The sequence below is a fragment of the Cibotium barometz genome, chromosome 7, assembly GCF_041138505.1.
Source record: "Cibotium barometz isolate CiBa-2024 chromosome 7, ASM4113850v1, whole genome shotgun sequence".
NCBI lineage: Eukaryota > Viridiplantae > Streptophyta > Polypodiopsida > Cyatheales > Cibotiaceae > Cibotium > Cibotium barometz.
The window spans coordinates 26,935,478-26,958,816 of NC_141052.1; the positions used below are offsets into that span (position 1 = coordinate 26,935,478).

A 23,339-nucleotide genomic window follows, 5' to 3' on the forward strand; every position below is an offset into this window, starting at 1 on the left:
CCAAACTCAGCCAGGACTATCTCATATGGTAGAGAGGGCCTCCTCTTGATCATGCATGGAAACATCATCACCTCCACTATCTCTGTTCTTGCCTCAAAATGGTGTTAAACAACCAACTTTTCAGGCTAGGTTCTAGAAGTGAGCGTGGAAGCTTTTCTCCAAATGAAAAAAAGCAGTATATCCTCTCACTAGATGGGCCTGTGCAGCAGGGCGCATGGTGAAGGTAATCCCTGAATGTACATATGATGTAACTATCTCCATGGCCTCCCCTCTATATGAGAAACAGTGTCTTGGTTGCAACTTGGTGTGAGGTTTTAAAGAGCATGATCTTGGTTTTACCGAGATTCACCGTGAAATCTATCTTCTCACATAAAGTCCGAAGTGCAAACCCTCAACTGTATCCGCGATAAGGACTATGTCATTTGTATACATGAAGAGGGGCACCTCTGTCTGGGCTAGCTGTGACATTGCACCCCACAGTCTAAGATCTCATCAATCTATGGCCAAGATAGAAATATAGAGATAGTTCTATTAACGTCTACAATAGACCCAAGGGTCTATGAGACCAAAAGTGTTACAATGTATCCATGAAGTGACTGGATCATGGGACAAAAAAATAAAGGAGAAAACCAAATAGAACTGAAGGAAAAACATCCACGAGAATGTCAATGATACACTGGTACAATGGAAGTGGGATTTATGTGGGAGGCTCTCCATGTCCAGTGTCTGTGGAGGGGCACGTCCATCATCTGTGGAGGGGCACGCCTGTCTCTGGAGGATCGATCTAACATTGTTGAGTGGAGCATCCCCTTGGACAAGTGGGTCTCGGGCATCTAGCTCACTACACGTGGTTCACTCTGTCTAAGGAGACACCTCATAGGTGGGGTGGTGCCGCTATATTAAACATCTTCAAAAGACTGAATGGGTCTATGAGACCAAAAGTGATACAAAGTGTCCATGTAATCTCATCATGGTACAAAAGAAAACAAAGACTAGAGGTATGAGCTGGGAATGTCAAATCCGAGCCATATGATACAAAATGGGATCATCATCATCACAGCGCCTATGGAGCTAACCCCCTCGTAGGAGGAGGGGGGCATCAAGGATATCAAGCATGGGGGTGGCATATGGAAGGCTCTGCATATCCACTGGGTGTGGGAAGGTGGCTCTGTGCCTCTACAAGATCTCCTCAAGCTGGGGCTGATGTCTCTGCTACTAGGTCCAGGGAGTCTCGAGGCGTCGGGTTCTCTGTGCCTCTACAAGATCTCCTCAAGCTGGGCCTGATGTCTCTGCTACTAGGTCCAGGGAGTCTCGAGGCGTCGGGTTCGCTGTAGTGTCATGGCCGGATCTAGAGTGGGCTCTGGCGGGTGGTCCGGCACTCCAGAATGTGCAGCTTGATGAGGGTGTGGGTATGTCATCCATGGTCGGTGTTATTGGCGTCTACAATGAGAGAGAGAGAGAGAGAGAGAGAGAGATTATCGATATCTACCAAAGACCCAAGGGTCTATGAAACCAAAAAGATGTTACATGTGATTCATGAGTAAACTATATGTCAAACATCATGGTAAAATCAAAAACTAGTTGCCAAAAGAAAATACAGGACCAATGTACTACAAAGGCCTTGTGTGTACAACATAGAAGGCAACAAAAGAACCTCATGTGTCCAGACTCACAATGTGGTGTCCTCCTCATGGACCGAGTACATGGCCTCAGCATCCACTATCTGTTGTGGTGCCTCGTTGTCTCGCTGAAGCAAGTCACAGATCTGGAGCTAGCAGGTGGAGGGTCTGGTGACACCACCAAAGCTTCCCACGAAACTCCAGTTTTGCAGAGAGCATTTTCTGAAAGTTTAAGAGGATAATAAGGACCAGGCCTTGCACGTATAGGCATCCTGAGCTAGAGATATAGAGACATCAAGACACCTCACATGCAGCAAGCTTGGCGTCCCATACCACCTCCACATACTGCTTACAGTCCCTGCTAGGCCTACAACTATAGAATGGAATGGCCAATTCCCTCCTATAACCAAAAGATTCAATGAACAGAGGAAATATACTAAAAGAATCTTCAGCACCAAAACTAGTTCTCAACCAGAGTTTTAGGTAACCTGCAATCTGATATCTGAGATGGTTGAAACATTTCACCCTGTCAAATATTTCATTTTACAAAATCAGCTTTCAAGCCACTCTTAGACACACGCAATAATATCTGGACTCTTCACCGAATCCCCATAGTGAGGGGTTTCTGGTTCGTAAAGTTTTCTCTAGAAAAAACCTCTTCAAAATGATCCACCTACGCCATCTGAATGTACTGGTTGACTAACTCCAAATCACCCACATCCAACCCCTTGGGTATCTGGATGATACTTTCAGCTAGTGGAGGGGGGTTCAAGTTATCCACATGGCTTCACAAACTCTAAATCGTTGTTGGCCTTACAGCTTGTTGACTCCCAGTTAAAGAGAAGCCGACTGCAAGTTGTTCACAAACTTGCACCCGGTCTCCAGACGGTTGCCTGCATTTCACTTCTCCATGTGGCTTGAAAAAGCATTGGTTTTTCAAAGGATTTCTAATCAGCTTAAAAATCAATGCAAGACGCCATAACAACTCTCAAACGAGCAAGCATGCGCTCCTCTGAGAAGGATTGTAGAAAGAGAAGTGAGTAGCAGGAAGAAGCTATGAATGAATTAGCTGAGGAAATTCACACAAAAAAAACAATGATGGCGGAAGTGTGGGCTAATTTCATATGCACAAGAAAGCGCCCCTCCTGCATTTCCATGAATGCAGCATGCTTTAGTTAAACAAGTTTCCCCAATAAAAAGCCTTGAACTTTTTAAATCAAGAAAGCAACATGCCTTTTTAATTTCTTATTGGGCTTTTCTTTTAGTCGGCCAGCCCAAGCACTAGCCTTTGGCTTCTCCCAACATTACTTTCTTATATTCGCCCACAGGTTCTGAACCACTAACACTTTTTAACCCACGCACCAACCAGCCCATATGTACCATGCTCCACACACTGTACGATATTGTACAGCTATCGGTATACTGCGCTGCCTCTTTTATGCCCCTGAGCCTGAGATCCACATTGTCATGAGTCACCTCTACCAAGACGTAGTGTCCCATAGCACAAATATGCACACCTGCCTAGAGTTACTCTTTACCCTAATGTCCAACACACACTGTAGACATCTATCACCAAAATTCCTTACAGAAATCACAAGTGAGCCCAAGGTACTCCTTTATAGTCTAATCTTAGCTATTTTTTTTTTTCCGAGAAAAGATCCTTTCATTAGTTATGTAAAAAACGCCCGTAGGGCTACAAAAGAGATCTCTCCTGCTCCTAACAGAGAGAAGAGCAGTGAATACATCATGGCAGCCCGGGAGACTCTCCCTAGGTGCTGCAAAATACAAGCATCAGTCTAAAGGACTGAGCGGTTAAATCATACAATGGGGGGGGGAAAGAGCCAAACAGGTGGCCTGTAGTGCCAACGGGGGGATCCCGTGTGTAGGGTGTAGAACGGGCCGCAGCGCCAAGTGGTATGAAAGGCCTGGCGCCGTAAGATCGCCTCATCCGAGTCTCCCCGGATGCGGTCGTACTGTCCTCGCAGGGTGTGGATCAACTCCTGCCAAATCCCCCGAACAGTCTCTGCTGGTGGCTCCAATCTCCCCTCAAAGGCCGTGAAGCACCGGGCCCTCCAGGTGAACCAGATGGTGAGGCTGCTGAGGAGCTCCCATCGTAAATCCCTCTCCTGTGTCCAGCTGGCGGACGAGAAATCCGGTGCCGGAACCAGGCGAGGCTGGCCCCTAATAAATCTGATGGCCTGACTGCCCTGCTCCATCTCATAGCCCATAGCAGGCCCTGACGAAGTCGACCAAGCAGCGGCACCCCACGTAAACATACCCTCTGGAGAGAGGGGGGCCAGAATACGCAGCATCCGCAGCCAAATCTGCTGTGCCTGAGGGCAGTCCCAAAGGCAATGTCTCTGTGTCTCCATAGGGTGGCCGCATCGGACGCAGGCCGCCGGAAGACCGCTGTAAACAAGCCAAGTGCCAACTGCTGAGCCCCTGTGGGCGACCAGCCACTGAAAAGCCGAGATCCTGCGGGCCTGTCGACTAGCCCAGAGCCGAGCCCAGAAATCCTCCAGGAACTCCTGTGATAGTCCCTGCAATCGCCAATGCCCCGCTGCCACTGGAGAAACCGTCCTCCTCGCCGTCAAGATATGCCGTCCCAGCCGAACAGTATACTGGAAAAATGTGATCTCTGTGGCCTCAAGGGATGCATAAGGATCATGCCACTCGTACTCTCCGGGGTCCCACTGCAGCCGGGCCAAGGGGCGCGCTGCATATGCCCATATGCGCCAATCCGGGAGCACGTCAGCAGGGTCGGGGTCAATATGCCACTTCCTAGAAGCGGCAGCCACTACCCGAATCCTCTGAAAGGTGCACTCTGCAACCAAAGGCGACTCCACCTCCACTCTCTGGAGTCTGCCCTCATCCTGAATCTCATAATAGAGGCATCTGCCATCCTCAGTGCTAGCTCTGACAGCAATCAGGATCTCCAACTGTGTAAAGGCTCCCATCCACCGTGGGGCCACTGGCTCGAGAGGTGTGAACCACTCCTCTGAAAGTGCATCCTGAATATCATCCCTCATAATCAATCCCCCTCTGAAGTGACTCAGCCTCTCCACCTGGGTCTCCTCTGGTAGACTGCAGAAAGCCTGCCAGTCTCCAAAACTACGAGCTGGGCCTGCCGCTAAAGGTCCCCAGGCTAGACGAGGCCGAGAACCCAGCATATGACCCTGCTCTGTACGAACCGCTGGGCTCCAGATGAGCGGCTGCCTGGCCCGCTCCTCAACACAAGAAGGAGGCCGCTGAGAGAGCCCCGGTCTCAGCAGCTCCCAAGCTCTCAGGATACTCAAAGCAAATCTGTCCTCCCATCCTCTACTGAGGCCTGTCCTCCTCATCTCTATGAAGATCCAGCGAATCTCTGGTGCCCAAGTACCCCCTGCAGGAGGCGCCCGGGCCTGCAGTCGCTGCAAGAGGAGCTCTTTCCAAGGCTCAGCGCCTGGAAGCAACCCCCGAACAATAAGCTTCCCCAATAAGGCTCTACTCTGATCGACTGGATCTATAATGCCCAAACCGCCCTGAGCCAGCGGAAGTGTAATAACTGCCCATGCAACCTTTGCCCGAGCTGGCTGACCGTCCCGCCCAGACCACAGAAAGTTCCTGATCAGCCTCTGTACCTGGCTGATGCAAGAGCTCGAGAAAATCCAGCAAGACGTAATGTACCACATCGTCGCTAACAGCACCTGATTTGCCACCACCACCCTCCCAGCCAAGGATAGTCGAGCTGTACTCCAATACAATAGCTTCTTCCGAATGCTCAGAAGAAGCGGGGCAATCTGCTGCTCAGGTGACAAATCGAGGCCAATCTGGCTCTAATCTTAGCTATTATTAACACTCAACCCTATTATGAGACTTTTTGCTGTTTTTTTACTACTAGTATGATTTTAAAGTGACCCAATGCCAATCCAAACATCCTTGCTATCTCTAAGCCTTGCAGGTAGGTCCTATTAACCCCCAAGCTCAGTTAGGCCCTAACCGTAATCCTAGGTGACCTTTTTAACCCTAACCCTCAACCTAGCTGATTGTGGGTTAGTCCATACCCTCAACCCTACGTCATCAACCCCTGGTTGATATTGTTCGCAAAGAGACGCGTTGCTCCCATGTACAATATACACACTCATCCCTGCTATACGGAAGCTATTCATGTATCTGTGCCTACTCTATGGATTATGCGAACTTGCAACGTCGGCCTTACACTGTACAGACAACTAACACGTGGATTGTGCAACCAGTTCCGGTTCATTTCAAGCTATTTTAAACATTTTCAGTGAGTATGCTTCGTCTATTGGCAAGTTTTCGCGTAGATTGGGGTTACAAGCACTTGGGCCATCAACCTTGTTCTGAAGGGCTGTTGAGAAGTTTACGGTCTTTACAGAGACGAAACAGGCACGTACAATCATCATATGGCTGCCCAGAGGTTGCCACATCATTGCAAGCACAGATGGCTTGCTAGAAAATGTGTCAACATTGTAAGGCCACTTTGTCTACTTTGTCAGACATCCAAGGGGTATAGTTGGATTTTCTTTCCAGGGTAAAGCTTGTGCCAACACTTGCTTTCCGGGGAAAGCAAGTGTTGAAAATAGACTTTATTTGTTGTACTATCTCTTAAGAGATTTCAGTCTGCCTAAGAGATAGTACAACAAATATAGTGTTGTACAGTATTCAATAGGAATACTGGAGTTGTACAAACAACAGGAACAGTAAGGGCTACAAGTGTAGCAAAAGGTGCAACATGGTTGTAAGATCATTAAAAGTGTTGTGCATAAAGCGGCCATGCCAACATTTACAATATTTGGGCTGCCTAGAAGATTGAACACTAATTTAAAAATTCGCAGAGTGCCTCATCATTGATTTGGAACAAAGAAATCTTCATGAGTTTGAAGATCTTAGCTGGCGTGAAGAAGTATTGCACAAGATAAGAAGACAGTGTGCTCCTACACCCTAAGTTGGGTTAGCAGGGAGACACACCTTGACAACTTGATAAGGTTGCAAATATATCAGATTGGACCAGTGCTGCCCAAAGTGTTGAGTGCGGGTTTCAATTGGTGCCCACAATTGTGGGCTGGCTTGGTGTGATTCTAGTTATGGTCCCAATGGCAAAAAAAGATTCCTTAGAATCTTCATCGAGCTATTTGATCTGTTTTTGTTTTCTTGGAAATCTCGTGCTTCTGTAATGGGACCCATGATTCTCCAAACACTTCCATGGTAAAATTGATCATGCAAACAATAAAAGACAAAACCAGAAAGTTATAGATTTGCACAATCACACTACTCTAGGGTTTGAAGTTGAACGCCGCCCCCTCACCCCCCCCCCCCCAACAACAAAAAAAACCCACCTTTAAGGTATCTCTATTACCAAAAGGAATAGTGTCCTTGTCCAAGATGCAAGTGCCCGGGAGAGTCTTCAAACTGTGCATGCCAGACTTCCCAAGTACATCAAAGGAATATTGTACTTGTCCAAGATGCGGGTGCCTGGTAGCCCGTACGACTGTCTGTACAATACGACCAACAAGGAGTGAGGCTCCAGAAACCAAAGATGGCATCCATGCTACAAGATCTCTCAGGACACCCACCCATTATATAAAACCTTCCCCAGCTTGTAAAAAGCTCGTTGCCGCCCCTCTGAATTCTAACGAGATCAGTATTCAAACACACCCTTTAAGCTCATTGCCACCCCTCTGAATTCTAATGAGATCATACTCAAACACACCTTTTATTGTACACTTCAAATTGCAAGATGAAACAAAACAGGTTATATGCTCCAAGCAATTGATAAAGCGCAAGGAGAAAAATCGTGAAGGGATGGAAAACATTAAAGCAATAAGCAAGCTGCACTAATAAAATATAAAATAATAGAGAGTACAGGCAATAGTCTATGGAATGAGGTTGTTGACAAGCACAAAAATCTACTCAGCTAGCCTGTCTTTGTGATGTAAAGCTGCCCCATGCCCGTACTTACATAGAGGTACAGATTATGGGCCGCCAGCGTGGGCTAAATGCAGCCCAAACATGGCTGCCAATGCAAACCCATCTGCCATCTGATTGCCGACCTGTCAAGCAGCATTAAGAACTTGCTGCCATTCCTAGATTATCTGCCTCAGTGTTTTCCTCCCACCACGAAATATAATCAAGCCGCATCTAATTTCCAGATTCTCAATCATTCAGTCTGTACATCTTGTCATGGGACTGAGGCGCGAGACCTAAGCCACCCCTTTAAAAAATGGACTAGCTTTGAGGCCCAATATATAGAATTGTGTGATATAATAAATTTATTTGAAATATTAAAAAAAACTAGAGTGCCACAAGTGCCCGTAATCAAGAAAAAAATTTAGAATCATTATTCACAATCCTAAAGATGATGTTTTTCATCAGCAGGATTATGTAACAAGGCAACCTTATAAAGTTTGTGGCAGCATCAAAATATACCCTTCCGAATCTAAATTGTACTGTTTACTTGCCAGTGACCCACTGTATAACCTATCTACACATATCTCCAACTTAAACAGAGTCAAACATCAGATAATCTTCTGAACAAAATCCAAAGGACAATATGCCAGCATTACAGGAATATTGACTTGTGGAACATCAATATTTTAGGACGGCTCCTTACCTCAAACCATAAATATAAGAGAATATTTTGCATGTTATCTGCGAACTTCCCATGGGATGTAGCTGTATAAAAGTCAATTGTTTGCACTGGTGCATCAGTCTCCTTTTGGTTCCAATAAAATCCAAGAAAATCCTCCAGATCTTGTAATAAGCTTGTTGCAGTTTCTTTCAGGAAGGTGCAAGAAGATGCCATCACATTCACTGTTGGGAAAACCCATAAAAGGGAAGCTGGAAAGACATGCATGCTGTCAATCAGCACATCCATTCCTGAATGTTTCAAAAAGAAAGATAAAAAATATTAGGTTGTAAAAGACTCCTCGATTTGTGGCACAAATGAAATATGATATTATGACCAGTCTTCAAAACAATATCGTTGAACTTTTAAAACTGTGAAGATAATGCTCAAAGTTCACAAATAGAACAACTCGTTTGTTCTGATAACAAGTGTATGTGATGCCCAAGCAGTCATGGGTTGGAACTTGTGAAACAATTTCACCAAAATTATGTCTATTCCTACTAAAGGAGTAACAATGAAATAACGAGCCAACTCGGTGTGATGGATGAGCTACTAATTCCGTCTCCCTGAGTGCTGCCTCATCAGAGTCTCCAAATGAAGGCACAGCTGCATCAAATTAAAAAGCCCAAACACCTCTAATCTCTATACTGCATCATCAGTTAGGGAAGCCAAAAAGGCAATGAAATCTCGCACATGTCGCCAATGGGCACGTAGTCCAACAGTGAGGACTTATGACTCGGGGAGGGGAGGTCCACAGTTCAAATCCCTGCACGCCCTGCTGGTATCGTGGCCGCTTTGCAACCACTAGTAAGCACCTTTGGTTGAAAGACCCAGCCGCCTCCGAGTTAGCACCAAAAACCTTGCGACTATGGAATAAGCTACTCATAACCCGTGTATCTCATAGTAGATTGGGCATCTGCAAATGTAATGCTCCTTTGTCTCAATCTTTCCGGTCTTGCATAACATGCATGCACATGCCTCCCATGGAATGTCCTCAGCTCCCCGACTCAATCCAAAGACGGAGGGAGGGTACTTTCAACTGGTCCATCATCGCATGCCACGTGTCTCTCGTGCCTCAATGAAGCCATCCTATGAAACCTCAGAAAGTGCTCTCTGTAGAGCCGGAGCTTCACGGGAAGATCTGGTGAGCACACTCATGCCCAACTTGTGTGAAACCAGGTCAAGTCTAGGCAGATGATGCAGTTATCGCTTGCTAAACAGATACAAGAAAGGGGAGTCCACACTGTACTCAAAAGGAGGGCGATCTATCTGAAGGCCAAGCATGACAAACCAACTGACGATTTGTAAGTGCTAAGACCTCCTATGCCCTCCTGTGCAAGCTCTCTGGAAAAATCAAATGTCATCCTTAATAGGAAATCCCTGCCAACCATGTACAGATCAGAAAAGTTGCTGATCCTCTGGAAGAGGATATCAATGACCAACAGTGCTGCACCAAACTCAGCCAAGACTATCTCATATGGTATCTCAATGCATCAAATTCACAAATTTTTTGCTTCGTTTCAACTCAATTCAAATTAAAAAACTGAAAATCAAAGCAAATAACATCCATCAAAACATAAACGACACAACAAGAAAACGAAAACAACAATCAATCAAAATAACCACAAGCATGTGAGTATCCCACACAAAAGCCATCGCAACAACCGAATATATATAATCTTGTAAGCCCAGCAGGGCATGCCGTGACAGACTCAACCACGTATCCAAGAGATAGAGATATAGAGAGAGAAAGAAAGAAAGAAAGATATATTAAGCGTCTACTAAAGCCAATGGGCCTATGAGAGCAAAGTGGTACAATAATGTCCATGGCATATCTCATCATGGAATGGAAAATAAAACAGAATGAAAACATAAATATAGCTATCTCACTGGGGTGATACAAAACTGTCCATGGAATACTAAGAACATAAAAGCATGGGAGCAACATCAGCTTTGAATAGATGGTATACCACTCTCCAAAATGTCAAGCATGGGGTTGACGAGTATGGCCGAGAGGTCTCCCTCAGCTACGTCACGTGGAAAGGTAGCTCGATGGGGGTGGAGCATGTCTTGGATCTAGAGCTGATGAGGTGATCGCGGGTCGAGGGCGTCGGGCGCGCTGGAGTGCAGAGGCTCGGTCCGAGGTAACTCCTCTCGGGCGAGGTAGGTCCAGAGCAACTCGTGAAGGGTCCACAAGATCCACTCTGGGTCCGGAAGAAACTAGGGATGGTTGGCTCCGAGGGAGGGGGCGGGGTGGCTGGGGCCTATGTCTCAAGAAGGTGTCCCTGTGTCTGCGGAGCACAAGCAGGAAGAGGCCCAGGCAACACTGGTCCTGGAAGTCAATGATCCTGGAGAGTGGACCGAATCCCTCACGAAATAGACAGTGAAACCTCCCGCGGATCTCATAGTATACTCGGCAACGGCATATGTAATGCTCCTCCGTCTCAACCTCTGTGTGGCATAGTCGGTAGATCCTCTCCTCTCTGGGTGTCCGTATGAGCTTCCCGACTCTGAAGATGCGCTCAGCTCTACCTGTCTCCACTCTGAGGCGGTGGGAAGAAACCCGTATCTGGCCAATCGCAATCCGCATGGCATGGGACATGTGAACACGCAAGTAGCCCGGCTGATGGATGAATCCATCCTCAATGAGTGTGAGGAAGTGGTCTCTGTAAAAGTGCATCTTCGTGGGGAGCTCCGGGGGTGTGATCCATGTGCAATGTGTGTAGAGGCTAAGATCTGACCGGATAACCCGGTTGGTATCCTCGTGAGACAGCCAGAAAAAAGGGGAGTCCAAACTGTACTGAAGGGGGGGTAGGCGGTCCATGCAGAGCCCGTATATTGAGAACTTAGTGGAAACCAGTGCATACCATACTCCAGAGTGCCCCTCAAGTCTAGCTATCTGGAGAACTCCAGGGCAAGCATCGGGTACCTGTGGGGATCCATGTGACTGATGCGATGAAGGTACGTGACTCTCTGGAAGAGTGCCTCCACTACCATCGGGGCTGCAGCAAACTCTGCCTGGATAATCTAGTGTGGGACTGATGCTTTGTTGCGGATCATACGGGAGAACATCATGACTTGGGGCCTCTCAACTCGCTGCCAATCTTCATCGGATAAATCTGGCCCCAAAAAGCTGCTCCATACATCAAGGCTAGTGTGACGAGGGTGTCAAAAAGCCATCTCTTCGTCCTCGGCTCCTGGAAATGTGCCTGGAAGCACTGCCGCTCAAGTAAGCTCAAGCCTGCATATCCCCGCATCACACTGGCATGTGCTGTGGGAAGCATGGTAAAGCGTGGGCCACTGAAAGTGACACCAAAGTAGACATAGGATGAGACAATCTCCACAGGATCCCCTCTATATGTGAAAGCTCAATCTGGATGTGACGGGGCAGGAGGTATTGAAGAGCATTACCTTGGTTTTACCAAGGTTAACAGAGGTCCCGCTGAGTGCAAAAGTCATGTAAGGCATCCAACTGTCTCTAAAGCCCTTCGGCTGAGTCTGAGAGGAGGACAATGTCATCTGCATAAAGTAGTATGGGGATCAATATGCCTGCCAGTGTGGGACCAGCCCCGCCTAATCCATCAATGAAGCTCGAGATCTCGTCAATGTAGAGGCCGAAAAGAGTGAGTGATAGAGGGCAGCCCTGTTTCACCCCAATGGTGCTAGAAATCTCCTGTGATGTATCTCCTGGGGCTCTCACTCGTCCGGTGACGGACTCATAGAGGGCAGTGATGCTGCAAACCATGTCAGATGTGACTCCGATCTCCTGTAGATGGTGTAAGAGGCGGACGAGTGAGAAACCCACAAGAATCTCTCACCGGGCTAGTACCAAATCCAATATCCAAGTCCAAGTCCAAATCCAAATCCAAATCCAAGTCCAATTTCCAAATTCCAGGTTCCAAATCCAAATCCAAGTCCAAGTTCCAAGTCCAAATCCAAGTGAACTCAATACCCAATCTTCAAGAAAATCCTCAAGAAGCTTCTCAAAAAAGAAAACACCCAAATGGCGGATATGAGTGCCCGACTAACAATCCCCCTACTCTGGATTGGGAGGAAAACGTAGGCGGCAGCCGGCGGCCGGCGGCTACGGTGATCAGCAGCGGCACTTGCGCACAAAGGTAGCCGCAGCGGCGGCACCGCACAAGTGGAGCTAGGCAGCGGCAGCGAGTAGACGAAGATGATGTTGATGATAATCACCTTGCTCTCCACACACTTGATGATGATGAAGGTGAGGATAATCCCCAAGCTTCCATGGATGAGGAGAAGGCAGAGGTTCATGCTTCTTTTATACCTTGGGGAAGCCTTGCTTTTTGCCAAGAGCTATACTTTATGCTTTGCTTTTCTCTTTTTACTTTAATATTTTAATAATAATAAAATATTGCTCATCTTTTGCCAAAGTTCTTGATTTATTGCCTTTCTAGCTTCACGGCCTTGCTTTTTGGCCTTGGAGCTACTTTTTGAAAAAGCGGCTTTTAGCTTTTTAATCCAGCTCAGTGTCCTCTTTCTAATGGTGCCCTTGGCTTGCAATCAACTAATTTTGACTTTTTGCTTTTCCCTGCTTTTTGACCAAAACTGGTGCTTTTTCCCGAGCCAACTTTATGATCCCTCATCCCATCCTTTCATCAACCTGTCCATGTGTCCAGCCATGTGTTCCATCGTGTGAAATAGAGCGAGGGCCAAATAGTTACAATATGCTTATGCATAGCACCCATCTAAGAGGAGTCTCCCATAGCTAGTCATGGACGTAATGTCATCCAAGGTCCTCTTCATATCCAACTTCTTTGGATCTATTTCGTACAGGACCGCTGCATACATATGAATATCGTATATTTGCAATGTGCATCCGTGCATTGGCTAGCCATGCATTGCAGCATTCTCCGCCGCTGAAGGACAATACTCCAAACGCAAATTTCCAGCAAGAACCCGTTCACGAACATAGTGATACTGTATCTCAATGTGTTTCGTACGAGCATGAAACACAGGGTTCTTGGCGATGGCGATGCTGTTGGGTTTTATGCTGTGTATGCACCCAGGGCAGTGCTAGTGCTAGTGATCATCAGTAGGTTACTAGGGCACTTTTTACTTCAGTTAGTGGAGGTTTTTTTCCCCAGTTTTAGCTTAGTTTCACTTATAATAGTTTATAAGTGATTTGGTCCACCTGGCACACTTTATGGCCGGACCATGTGAACACACCTTTTAGGTCACATCTTTATGTGGCTATTGTACTTGATTTTATCACTACTCAATACATGAGAAGTCGTGTTCCTCTCTCTGTCTCTCACGCTTCTTGCTGATGTACCTTCCAAACCCTAACCCTAACAGCTGAATCCCTTCATTTGGTATCAGAGCTAGTTCGCATAGCTGTCTGTAAAGTTCGCCTGTTATCATTCGCCTGTTTTTACTTCAGCTGCAGCCACGTACACAGAGTCGCCCTCAGCTGCACAGACAGTCGTACACAGCTCCGTGCAGGTTCGCTCTATCAGCTATCGCCTTCAGCTGTCCGTACAACCAAAGTCGCCAAGCTGCCCGTACTGGGTCGTCTGCAGCTGTTCGTACTGCTAGTCGTCAGCTGCACGTACAAGTCTTCGCCTGTTTTGTTCTGTACCCGTCAACTGCACGTACAGTCCTGCTCCGTACAAGCGCATGCTTTGCTCCGTACACAGTCGCCTAGTACCCGTACAGTACCTGCAGAGGCGACCTGGTCTGTTCCGTACCCTACAACTGTCCGTACACTCGCCGTCAGCTGCACGCCCAGCTCTTGTCGACTGCTGTTTCCGTACAGTACCTGCTGTGTGTGCCTGCAGCTCCATACATCCGTCGTACAGTCGACCGGTACTCTGCTCTGGACAGTATCTGCTCCGTAGAGTCGCCGTACAGTCGACCTGTTTCCGTACAACTGTTTCGTACAGCTGTACGGAAACAGCTGTTTCCGTACAGTTGTTTCCGTACAGCCTGCAGTCGACCTGTAACTACACTGTACCGTACACTTGTTCTGTACAGCCTACAGCCGCCTGTACCTGCAAAATCACATTTGTGGTAAGCTTTACAATTTTTGAAATTTGGGCATTTTCTTTGTGAAAGTTTTCTGGCAGATACAAGGAGGTTTCCTTGCAAAGAAATCTCCACAGGCTTTTGCAAGGCTTTGGGTGCAGAAAATTTTGGGCATTTTGGCACTGTGTGAGCCATTTTCATTGCTCTACTCAGTCAGTGGTGCATTTTGTTGCACATTCAGAGGATTGAGAGTGCATGCATATTTGGGTCAGCTGTATTCAGTGGAGTACAGTTGCTTTCAGGATTATTGCTTTTGGGTTTTTTGATACACAGGTACAGCATTGTGCACTAGCATAATGGCAAATCAACAGCAAAGTGATGTGTTCACGTACTTGTCTAAGGAAGACAAGTTGGATGGCATGAATTACTCCTTGTGGAGTTTTATGCTGAGAAATGTGCTCGTGGCAAAAGGTCTTTGGGATTTTGTTAGTGGTGATGAACCACGTCCAGGTCCATTGGCTCCAGAGACTCCTCCCCAAGGGGGTGCTCGTGGCAGAGGACAACAGACACAGGCACCAGGTCAGCCTCTGCTTGTTCAAAGAACAAATGCTCAGAAGACATGGGATGCCAAAGATGCACAAGCCTTATCACTTATTGCATTGTCAGTACAGAGGTCTATTATACCTCATATTCGTTCAGCTGGCTCTTCACGGAATGCATGGGTGACTTTGGAGCAGATGTATGCTGCTCGTAATGAGGCACGGATCTCATTTTTGAAAAGAGAGCTGGAAAATCAGAAAATGCATGAAGGAGATGATATGTCTAACCACTTGAACAAGCTGTAGGATTTGAGAGAGCAACTCATCAATGTGGATGAGATTATTCCTAAGACAGCTTGTATCCACCATCTTAAACTCTTTGCCAAGATCCTACTTGGCTTTTCATACCTCTTTGAACCTCGGCATGAGGAATGCTGTTGAGCCCCTTAAGTATCAAGAACTTGTTGCTCTCTTATTACAGGAAGAGCAAATCAGGAAGAATATGAACATGAACACAAGTGTTGAACAAGCATTTACGACAGGTCAAAAAGGGAAAGGCAAATCTCAGCCAAAGAGTTCAAATCAGCATTCAGGTGATGGTGGTTCATCTTAGGATACCAAGAAAGGTGATGGACAGCCCAAGAAGAAGGGCAAATGCCATTACTGTAAGAAGCCAGGTCACTACATCACAGAGTGTAGGAAGAGGATTGCCAAAGAGAAGGCAAAGGAATTTGGGATGTCTGTAAATGATGCCTCTAAAGCTCCTCCGAATACTGCTTCTTTTGTTGAAGACAGGGATTACTGTTTCTACACATGCAGTTATGATGCCTCTTGGTCTTCACAGGCACTCAGTGTGACTGAACATGCATGTACTTGGTATTTTGATAGTGGTGCGTCAAAGCATATTACATCTCGCAGGGATTTGTTTTGTCATGTAGGCCCTGCCCCTGTTGGCAAAACTGTTCAGTGTGGTGGCATTGGGGAGATTCACTTCACAGCCATTGATGGCTCTATTCTTCGCCTTACAGATGCCTTATATGTACCAGGGATAAAGAAGAATTTGTTGTCCATTTCTTCTTTAGCACACTGTGGTATGCAACTCCACTTTGATGATGACAAATGCATGGTCAGAGACAAAGCTAATGCTTTGACCTTGATGCTTACTGGTACATTATGTCATGGACTTTATCAGTTGGATGCATTTCAGCCAGTGGATCAGTCTGCTTATAATGCATTCACTCTTAGGAAAGATGGATAGAAGCACAACACTCATAAGTAGATTGATGAGAATGAGGAGCTCCCCCGTCTGCGCACCTGGCATCCCTCGCCATCGCCCACCTCCTCTCTCGTGCTGCCCTCCATCTCCCTGCACGCATCCCATCTTCCACCTCTTGCCGCTCTCTCTTCCTTGGCAATGACCTCACCCTCAACCAACTAGCACACATGAAGGAATGCATGCCCAAGATCGAAAAAGCAAGAGAGGAAGGGAAGCTTGCATACTATAGAGAGGGGCGTGTATTTATTACAGAAAGATGCGCTAAATAATGGTGTGAGACCCATGGGACCAGCCTTAGTGTTGCAGTATGGAATTGTAATGGAGCTCTGAGGCTTGATGCAGGTTTGTTTGATGAGACATTCAAAGGGAGGAATGTTATTTTCTACACAGAACACATCAGTGTCATACAGGTACCTCACCTACGGTTACAGGATATAGATGGGAGTCTGCTTATCATCCATGCCCACAGTCAGCGGGTAGCACTAGAGGATCAGGAGGGGTTGCAGTTCTGTTCAGGAGTGAACTAGGACATATTATCCAGGTAGTACGTCGCGATGATGAGGCTCGTTTCATGTGGATTAGAGTCAGGGAAGAGGAGGCTAGAGATGTATACATTGCCGTATGTTATTTTGCTCCATCCACCTCTAGGTTTGCCACACAAGGACAGTCCCCCTACTATGCCTTGTATGAGGACATTATAGAGTTCTCAGGGTTGGGGGAGGTTTTGTTAGTTGGAGACTTTAATGCCAGGACAACCAATCGACAGACACTCTTTTTTGGTAGCACCGATGACATGTTCAAAGAGATGGAGGTGGAGCATCTCGACATCAAGAGAGTCTCACAGGACACAGCCACATGTGCGGAATATGGAGAGTACCTTCTGGCTTTAGGAGGAGTGCATGGCTTGGCTATACTTAATGGTCTTTCCAGATGGCCTCTTTCAGGAGATTTCACGTGCTATCCTATGCGACATGGTGCCAGCACAGTAGACTATGTACTAGCTCCTATCTCTGATACCTCATGTACAGCTTACAGTCTCGGCCCGCCCTATTGGAGTAGCTGCAGATCATGCATACCTCTCTTTCTCCCTGGACTGTCACTACTCCACGCAGCCTATCAGACATCAGAGATCGAGGCATCCTAGATACCACTTCACTACGGAGACTGCCCGTGTCTATACTTCCCAGGTATTTCTTGCTACAGCTGATTTAGACCCACATGCGCCCATGGAGGAGCTCACTATGCAGATTGCAGTTGCCTTGCACTCATCTGCCACTACATCCTTTCCTCATTCTAGTACCAGATCCAGGGCTACATTGGGGACTACTCCTCAGAATAGATGGTATGATGAGGAGTGCCGTGAGGTGAGAGCCCACTTACAGAGGGAAGTGGCTTTGGGAGTCACTACTCATAGGCAGTCGCGCATTGTCTTTCGTCGACTCATATGGCGAAAGAAGAGAGCATACTTAGCTCAGCTTGAGCAGGACTTGTATCAGCTATTCATGGGGCAGGATTCTAGAGATGCATGGAGACTTTTTCGAGAGCAACGCCCACCTATCCCCATTACCTTACCAGCCATTTGGGATCAGTATGCCACTACTCTTTACCAGGTGCCTGACCAGCCTGACCTCCCAGACCCACCGGACCATGATGACCTAGTTGCGGAGCATTTTATATATGCAAGAGATTTGTTGGCACCCTTGCTGACTCATATGTTCAACAGGGTTTTGTGTGAGGGCTTTCTGGCTAGTTGGAGAGAGAACACCATTGTGCCCATATTGAAGTCTGGAGATCCCAGAGATCACAGCAACTACCGCACCATTATGGTCATCCACACCTTGGCCAAACTATATGCATCTATTATTGAGAATGAGTTGAGTATTTGGGCAGAGACACAGGGATTGTGAGCTCCAGGCCAAGCAGGTTTTCAATGGGGATACTTGACATTAGATCATATCTTTACGCTCGGAGCCATTATTGAGGAGGGCAGAGCACATGGTCAGAGGATATATTGTTGCCTTGAGGATTTTCGCAAGGTACCACGGGCCAGGCTGATGCAGAGGATGTATGACATTGGGGTACCGCCAACACTCACTTGGGGGGTACTTACTTTATACGAGTCAGTCGCTGGCAGAGTGAAGACTGCAGAAGGAAACTGAGACTTGATTCACAGCACCATAGGGGTGAAACAGTCTTGGGCTCCTGAAACTGTACTTGTGAGCACACCTTCTCTAGCATCCCTAAGGCAGCATATCCTCGTGTCAATCTCGCCTCAGCGGCTGCTCGCATGGAAAAATCTGGGCCCCTAAATAGGACTCCCAGATACACATAGGAGGTAACCTGCTCCACAGTCTCCCCTCTATAAATTAAACCCGGTGCTGATCTGCTAATCCACTGCGCTGAGGTATTAAAAATCATAACCTTAGTCTTGCCCAGGTTGACCGTGAGGTCCCTGGCCTCCGTGTAGGCCTGTAGTGCATCCAAATGTCTCTGCATCCCCTATGGAGAGTCTGCTATAAGGACTATATCATCAGCATATATAAGCAATGGTATCCAAACTCCTGCCAAGGAAGCACCTCTCCCCTCTCCTCTTATCAATAAAATCCGAAACCTCATCAATGTATAGCCCGAAAAGAGTCGGAGACAAAGGCTCTTTGATACTTTGGTCTCCCCTACTCTACTATATGGTGCCCCCATTCGGGGATCAAGCCTAGATCATCGCCGCCGCCACACGGGGAGGGGGGGTGGGGGGGGGGGGGGGGGGGGGCTACGATGGATGGGGGTCTATGGAGAGACCTCTTGTATGATGATTGCTAGGATGATACACAATAAGCCATCAGTCCCACATGAGATCATTCGAGCAGAGATGGCTGCTGCACCACTTGTAGTAGAGACTCTTACCAGGTCAGTATCTTTCCCCCATAGTTTATGGGAGCTCCCAGGACACAGATATGCTAGGCTCACTTTGGAGTCATCACGACAGCTTGCAGAAAGGGGAGATGAGACATGTTGGTATGCACAGATGACTACATGGTTCAGTCTACATGGGATCTCGATGGATAGATTGCCACCTTTTCAGTACACTTTACACGCCCCTTCTCTACCTTTGCACCACTCAGAGGTGAACAAAATCATCAGGCAGGATATTATCAGATTAGACACTGAGAGGACATGGGTATCACCAACGGGCCCTCTAGGGACGAAGATGAGTTTTTACAGAGATCACCTGCTTCACCTCACAGAGGATGGTTTCATCACTCATCCAAGATACATGGACATACATTTGTCACATGGCATCAGATGCACTATTGGTCAGATCCACACTTCCTCTCATCAGCTCAGGATTGAGACAGATAGCTATGGACCACAGAGAGTACTGGCAAAGCAGCGTATATGCCAGAGACAGAGGAGCACTACATCTGCCGATGCCCCGTGTACTATGAGATTAGAGGGAGGTTCCATTGCCTTTTCAGAGAGGGGTTCGGCCCCCTTGCCAGAGTGATGGACTACAATGACCAGAGATGCCTAGGACTTTTTCTACTAGAGATACGCCGGGATAGAGAGACTCACATACGTGGAGTAGCACACACAGGTCCTGTGTAGAGACAGCTTACTGATTTCTTTAAGAGCACCGCTTCAGCACAGCAGAGGCAGGGTCAAGGCACAGCCACATCCACATCCAAAGGGATCACTCTTGAGCGCGCCTCTCAGCTATGTCGGGACAGACGCCCTAGACCTCGGGGTATCTGTGGCAGATCCAGATGGCATAGGAGGATTAGAGAGATCACCGCAAATCACCAGCAGATACCCTCCAGGCAGGTCACCCCGGAGAAACTGGTCTTCATGCTTCAGCGACCTATGAGGGATTTCATCCACTGAGAGCCCGTCTATACCCTCACACATTCATGAGCCTCACGAGCCCAGAGATGTCTCTGAGTGGACACTTTCGTTCCCTCTTGCTAGCTTCCCACATTTCCCATGTTTCCCATTTTCCCATGTTAGTCTTGATCTCTAGATCTATAGATCTTTAGTTCTTTTCTCACTTTTTTATGTTACACACCACTGACATTTGTACTTCATCTGACCATGTTATTGTAACTTTTGGTCTCATAGGTCATTTTGGCATTAGCTTCCCCCCTATTGATGTATTGTGGGGCTATCTCTTTTCTTTTCCAGACAATGTATCAGATGTCACATGGTTGTAACTTTGGTCTCATAGGTCTCATCTATGCTATTGATACATTGGCACCATTTCTTGCTCATCTCTTCAACAGAGCTCTGTCAGAGGGGTTTCCGGCTGAGTGGACGATGCACACTATTGTGCCGATCCATAAAGCGGGAGATGTACTAGACCCCGGGAACTACAGGACCATCATGATTGGCCATATATTGGCCAAACTATACGGGGCAGTTTTGGAGGCAGAGCTGAGCACTCATGCAGAGGTTGGGGGATTGAGAGCAGCAGGCCAGGCAGAGGCTTCCGTCGAGCCTTCTCGACCATCGACCACATTTTTACATTGAGGTGCCTGATTGATCAGGCCAAGGCACGGAGGCAACGGCTCTATTGTTGCTTTGTGGATTTCCGCAAGGCATTTGATACTGTGCCCAGAGAGCGCCTCTTTCGGCGACTACAGACACTAGGCATACCTTCAGACATGATGTGGGGCATATACAGGCTATATGAGCAGGTCTTTGGGAGAGTCCGATGCCCAGGAGGCTTGTCCGACACAGTTGCTAGCACCATTGGTGTGAAGCAGGGGTGCCCGCTCTCCCCCACGCTCTTTGGGCTCTATATTGATGAGGTGGTCGATTACATCACACAGGGAGGAGGCTCTGGGGTTGAGCTATCAGGTATTACTGTCCATGTTATGCTTTATGCTGATGACATCGTCTTGGTATCCAACACGCAGGTTGGGCTTCAAAGACACCTTGTGGCTCTTGATGACTTCTGCGCACAGCAGGGGCTCACAGTGAACCTTGGGAAAACCAAGGTTATGATCTTCCACACTTCACCCGTAGTCAGGAGCCACACTACTCTCACATTAGCAGGAGGGCGGGTCGAGGTGGTGAGCTCTTATGTTTACCTTGGCATCACATTTACTAGCTCAGCTGGACGCTTCTCCATGGCTCAGGCAGTCCGAGACAGAGTGACCCGGGGGTATGCAGCTCTTGCTGGCCTTGAGCGTCGATGTTATCATGCACATTTTCAAGAACCCCGCACGAAGGGGTGGCTCTTTGATACATTAGTGACACCAGCCTTGATGTATGCAGCAGCGGTTTGGGCACCAGGGCTTGCAGCCTCCACATGGGTACAGCTGGAGAGACCACAGATCTTGATGCTCTCGAGGATGATACGCAGCAAACCATCCGTCCCGCACGACATTGTTCGAGCTGAGTTTGCTGCACCACCTATGGCAGTGGAGGCATTGTTCCAGGCGATCTCCTTTATATACATGATGAGGGAGATGCCCATGGAGAGATTATCCCGCCGAGCTTTTGAGGCATCCAGACAGCTGGCCGAGGCTGGACACACTGGATCTTGGTATGCACAGATGCTACAGTGGTTCTCACATCATGGTATAGACATTGAGCGGTTGCCACCTTTTCAGTATGATCAGTCTGCTCCACGGGGTTACCTCTCTCTCAATGAGAGGAACAGAGTGATGAGACAGGACATATGGCAGCACTACATACAGGAGACATGGACAGCACCAGAGAGCCCACTACCACCGAAGATGCTGTACTACAAAGACAACTTTATGAGCATCTCAGGGGATGGGTTTATACATCGACCGCGGTACATGGATGTATACATGCCACACAGCTCTCGCGTTGCTATTGGACAGCTACGAGTCTCATCACATCAACTAGAGATAGAGGCTGGGAGAGCGGCACGGGTTCCTAGAGCTGAGCAGATATGCAGATTGTGCCGCGAGGAGGTGGAGACTGAGGATTACTTTGTATGTAGATGTAGAGCCCACCAGGGGGTCAGAGATAGATATGCAGGATTGTTTGAGGAGCACTCTTCACTACATCAGTTGATGGAGGCCTCGGACCAGCGACAACTTGGCAGACTACTACTAGAGCTTCATAGTTCTCGAGAGAGACTCCTCCAGACACCCGCTCCCACTAGGGGTGGGAGACAGTCCCAGCTCACAGATTTCTTCCAGAGAGCTATGCCAGTGCCAGCTGATGTACCACGTGGGGTGACCGCACAGAGAGCAGAGGAATTGAGAGCCAGGAGGAGACCTAGACAGACTGGACATAGAGCACCCCGACTCTGTCACCGAGAGATAGCAGCTATCCGAATGAGACACCAGATGGAGACACAGGAGAGGCTAGCTCGCTTTCATTCAGACTCAGGGTACATGTTCATGCCATTCACAGCCTCAGCATCGGCGATGTATGATATCTTATATCCCTCTTATGGCACTGGATGGAGTTAGACATAGATCTGCATAGCATGCTTGTACTACCCCTTCAGCATATAGAGATGCATCTTGCCTTAGCACTCCATCCACATCCCCACCCCCCTATATGGGCTCCACCGATCCATGATGATTCACAGTTGTATCCAAACACATGCACACTTTTTCTTTTGTTTCTTTTCTTCCGATGACCGGAAGAACACAGTTGTATTATTTTTTGTCTCATAGGCCGACTTTGGCCTCTCGTAGACGTTAATATCTCTCTCTCTCTCTCTCTCTCTCTCTCTCTCTCTCTCTCTCTCTCTCTCTCTCTCTCTCTCTCTCTCTCTCTCTCTCTCTCTCTCTCTCTCTCTCTCTTCAAATTTAAGTGATTTAAACTTTTTTAAGTGCTTGTGTGTGGTGAAGTTTTTGTCTACTGCCCGTTAGTTTTATTCCAGGCCAGTTTCATGCCGCTTGCTGGACTGCACTCTACGGCTAGCCGAGGCCAGCCGATATGGCCCCTAGCCCATCTAGGCCTTGCCGTTTTGCTACCCAGGCCTTTCTGGCAAGGGCCTTAAACCCTTTTGGGGTGGCCCACAGGGCTGCCCCTTCTACCTACACGCCCACATACACTGAACCGAGTATGCTACAAGACCTAAACCTATGATTGATGTCCCAAGCAAAGCCCAGTCCACCTCTACATCATTTCAGAGGGTGACTCACAATACAGACTGGCGTTGCTTCATGTGCAGGACTTGCACACCTGACCAAGACCATGTATGAGACTTGTACACCTGACCTTGGACGCTTAGATGAAACCCTAGTTGACTCGTCCAAGACTGGGGCTCACAAGGGACCTGCTTGTACAGATATGTCCAC

At 47.6% G+C, this 23,339-nt stretch overlaps 1 protein-coding gene across 4 annotated transcripts in view; it reads right to left on the reverse strand.

The window, feature by feature from the left end:
- The window catches only part of RST1 (ARM repeat superfamily protein), a 182,724-nt gene that overhangs the window by 114,953 nt on the left and 44,432 nt on the right, over nt 1-23,339 (reverse strand). For all 4 annotated transcript variants that reach the window (XM_086800403.1, XM_086800401.1, XM_086800402.1 and 1 more), the window contains exon 5: nt 8,233-8,498. In XM_086800403.1, coding sequence (XP_086656529.1) covers nt 8,233-8,498 — 266 coding nt within the window. The remainder of the gene's footprint in view (nt 1-8,232; nt 8,499-23,339) is intronic.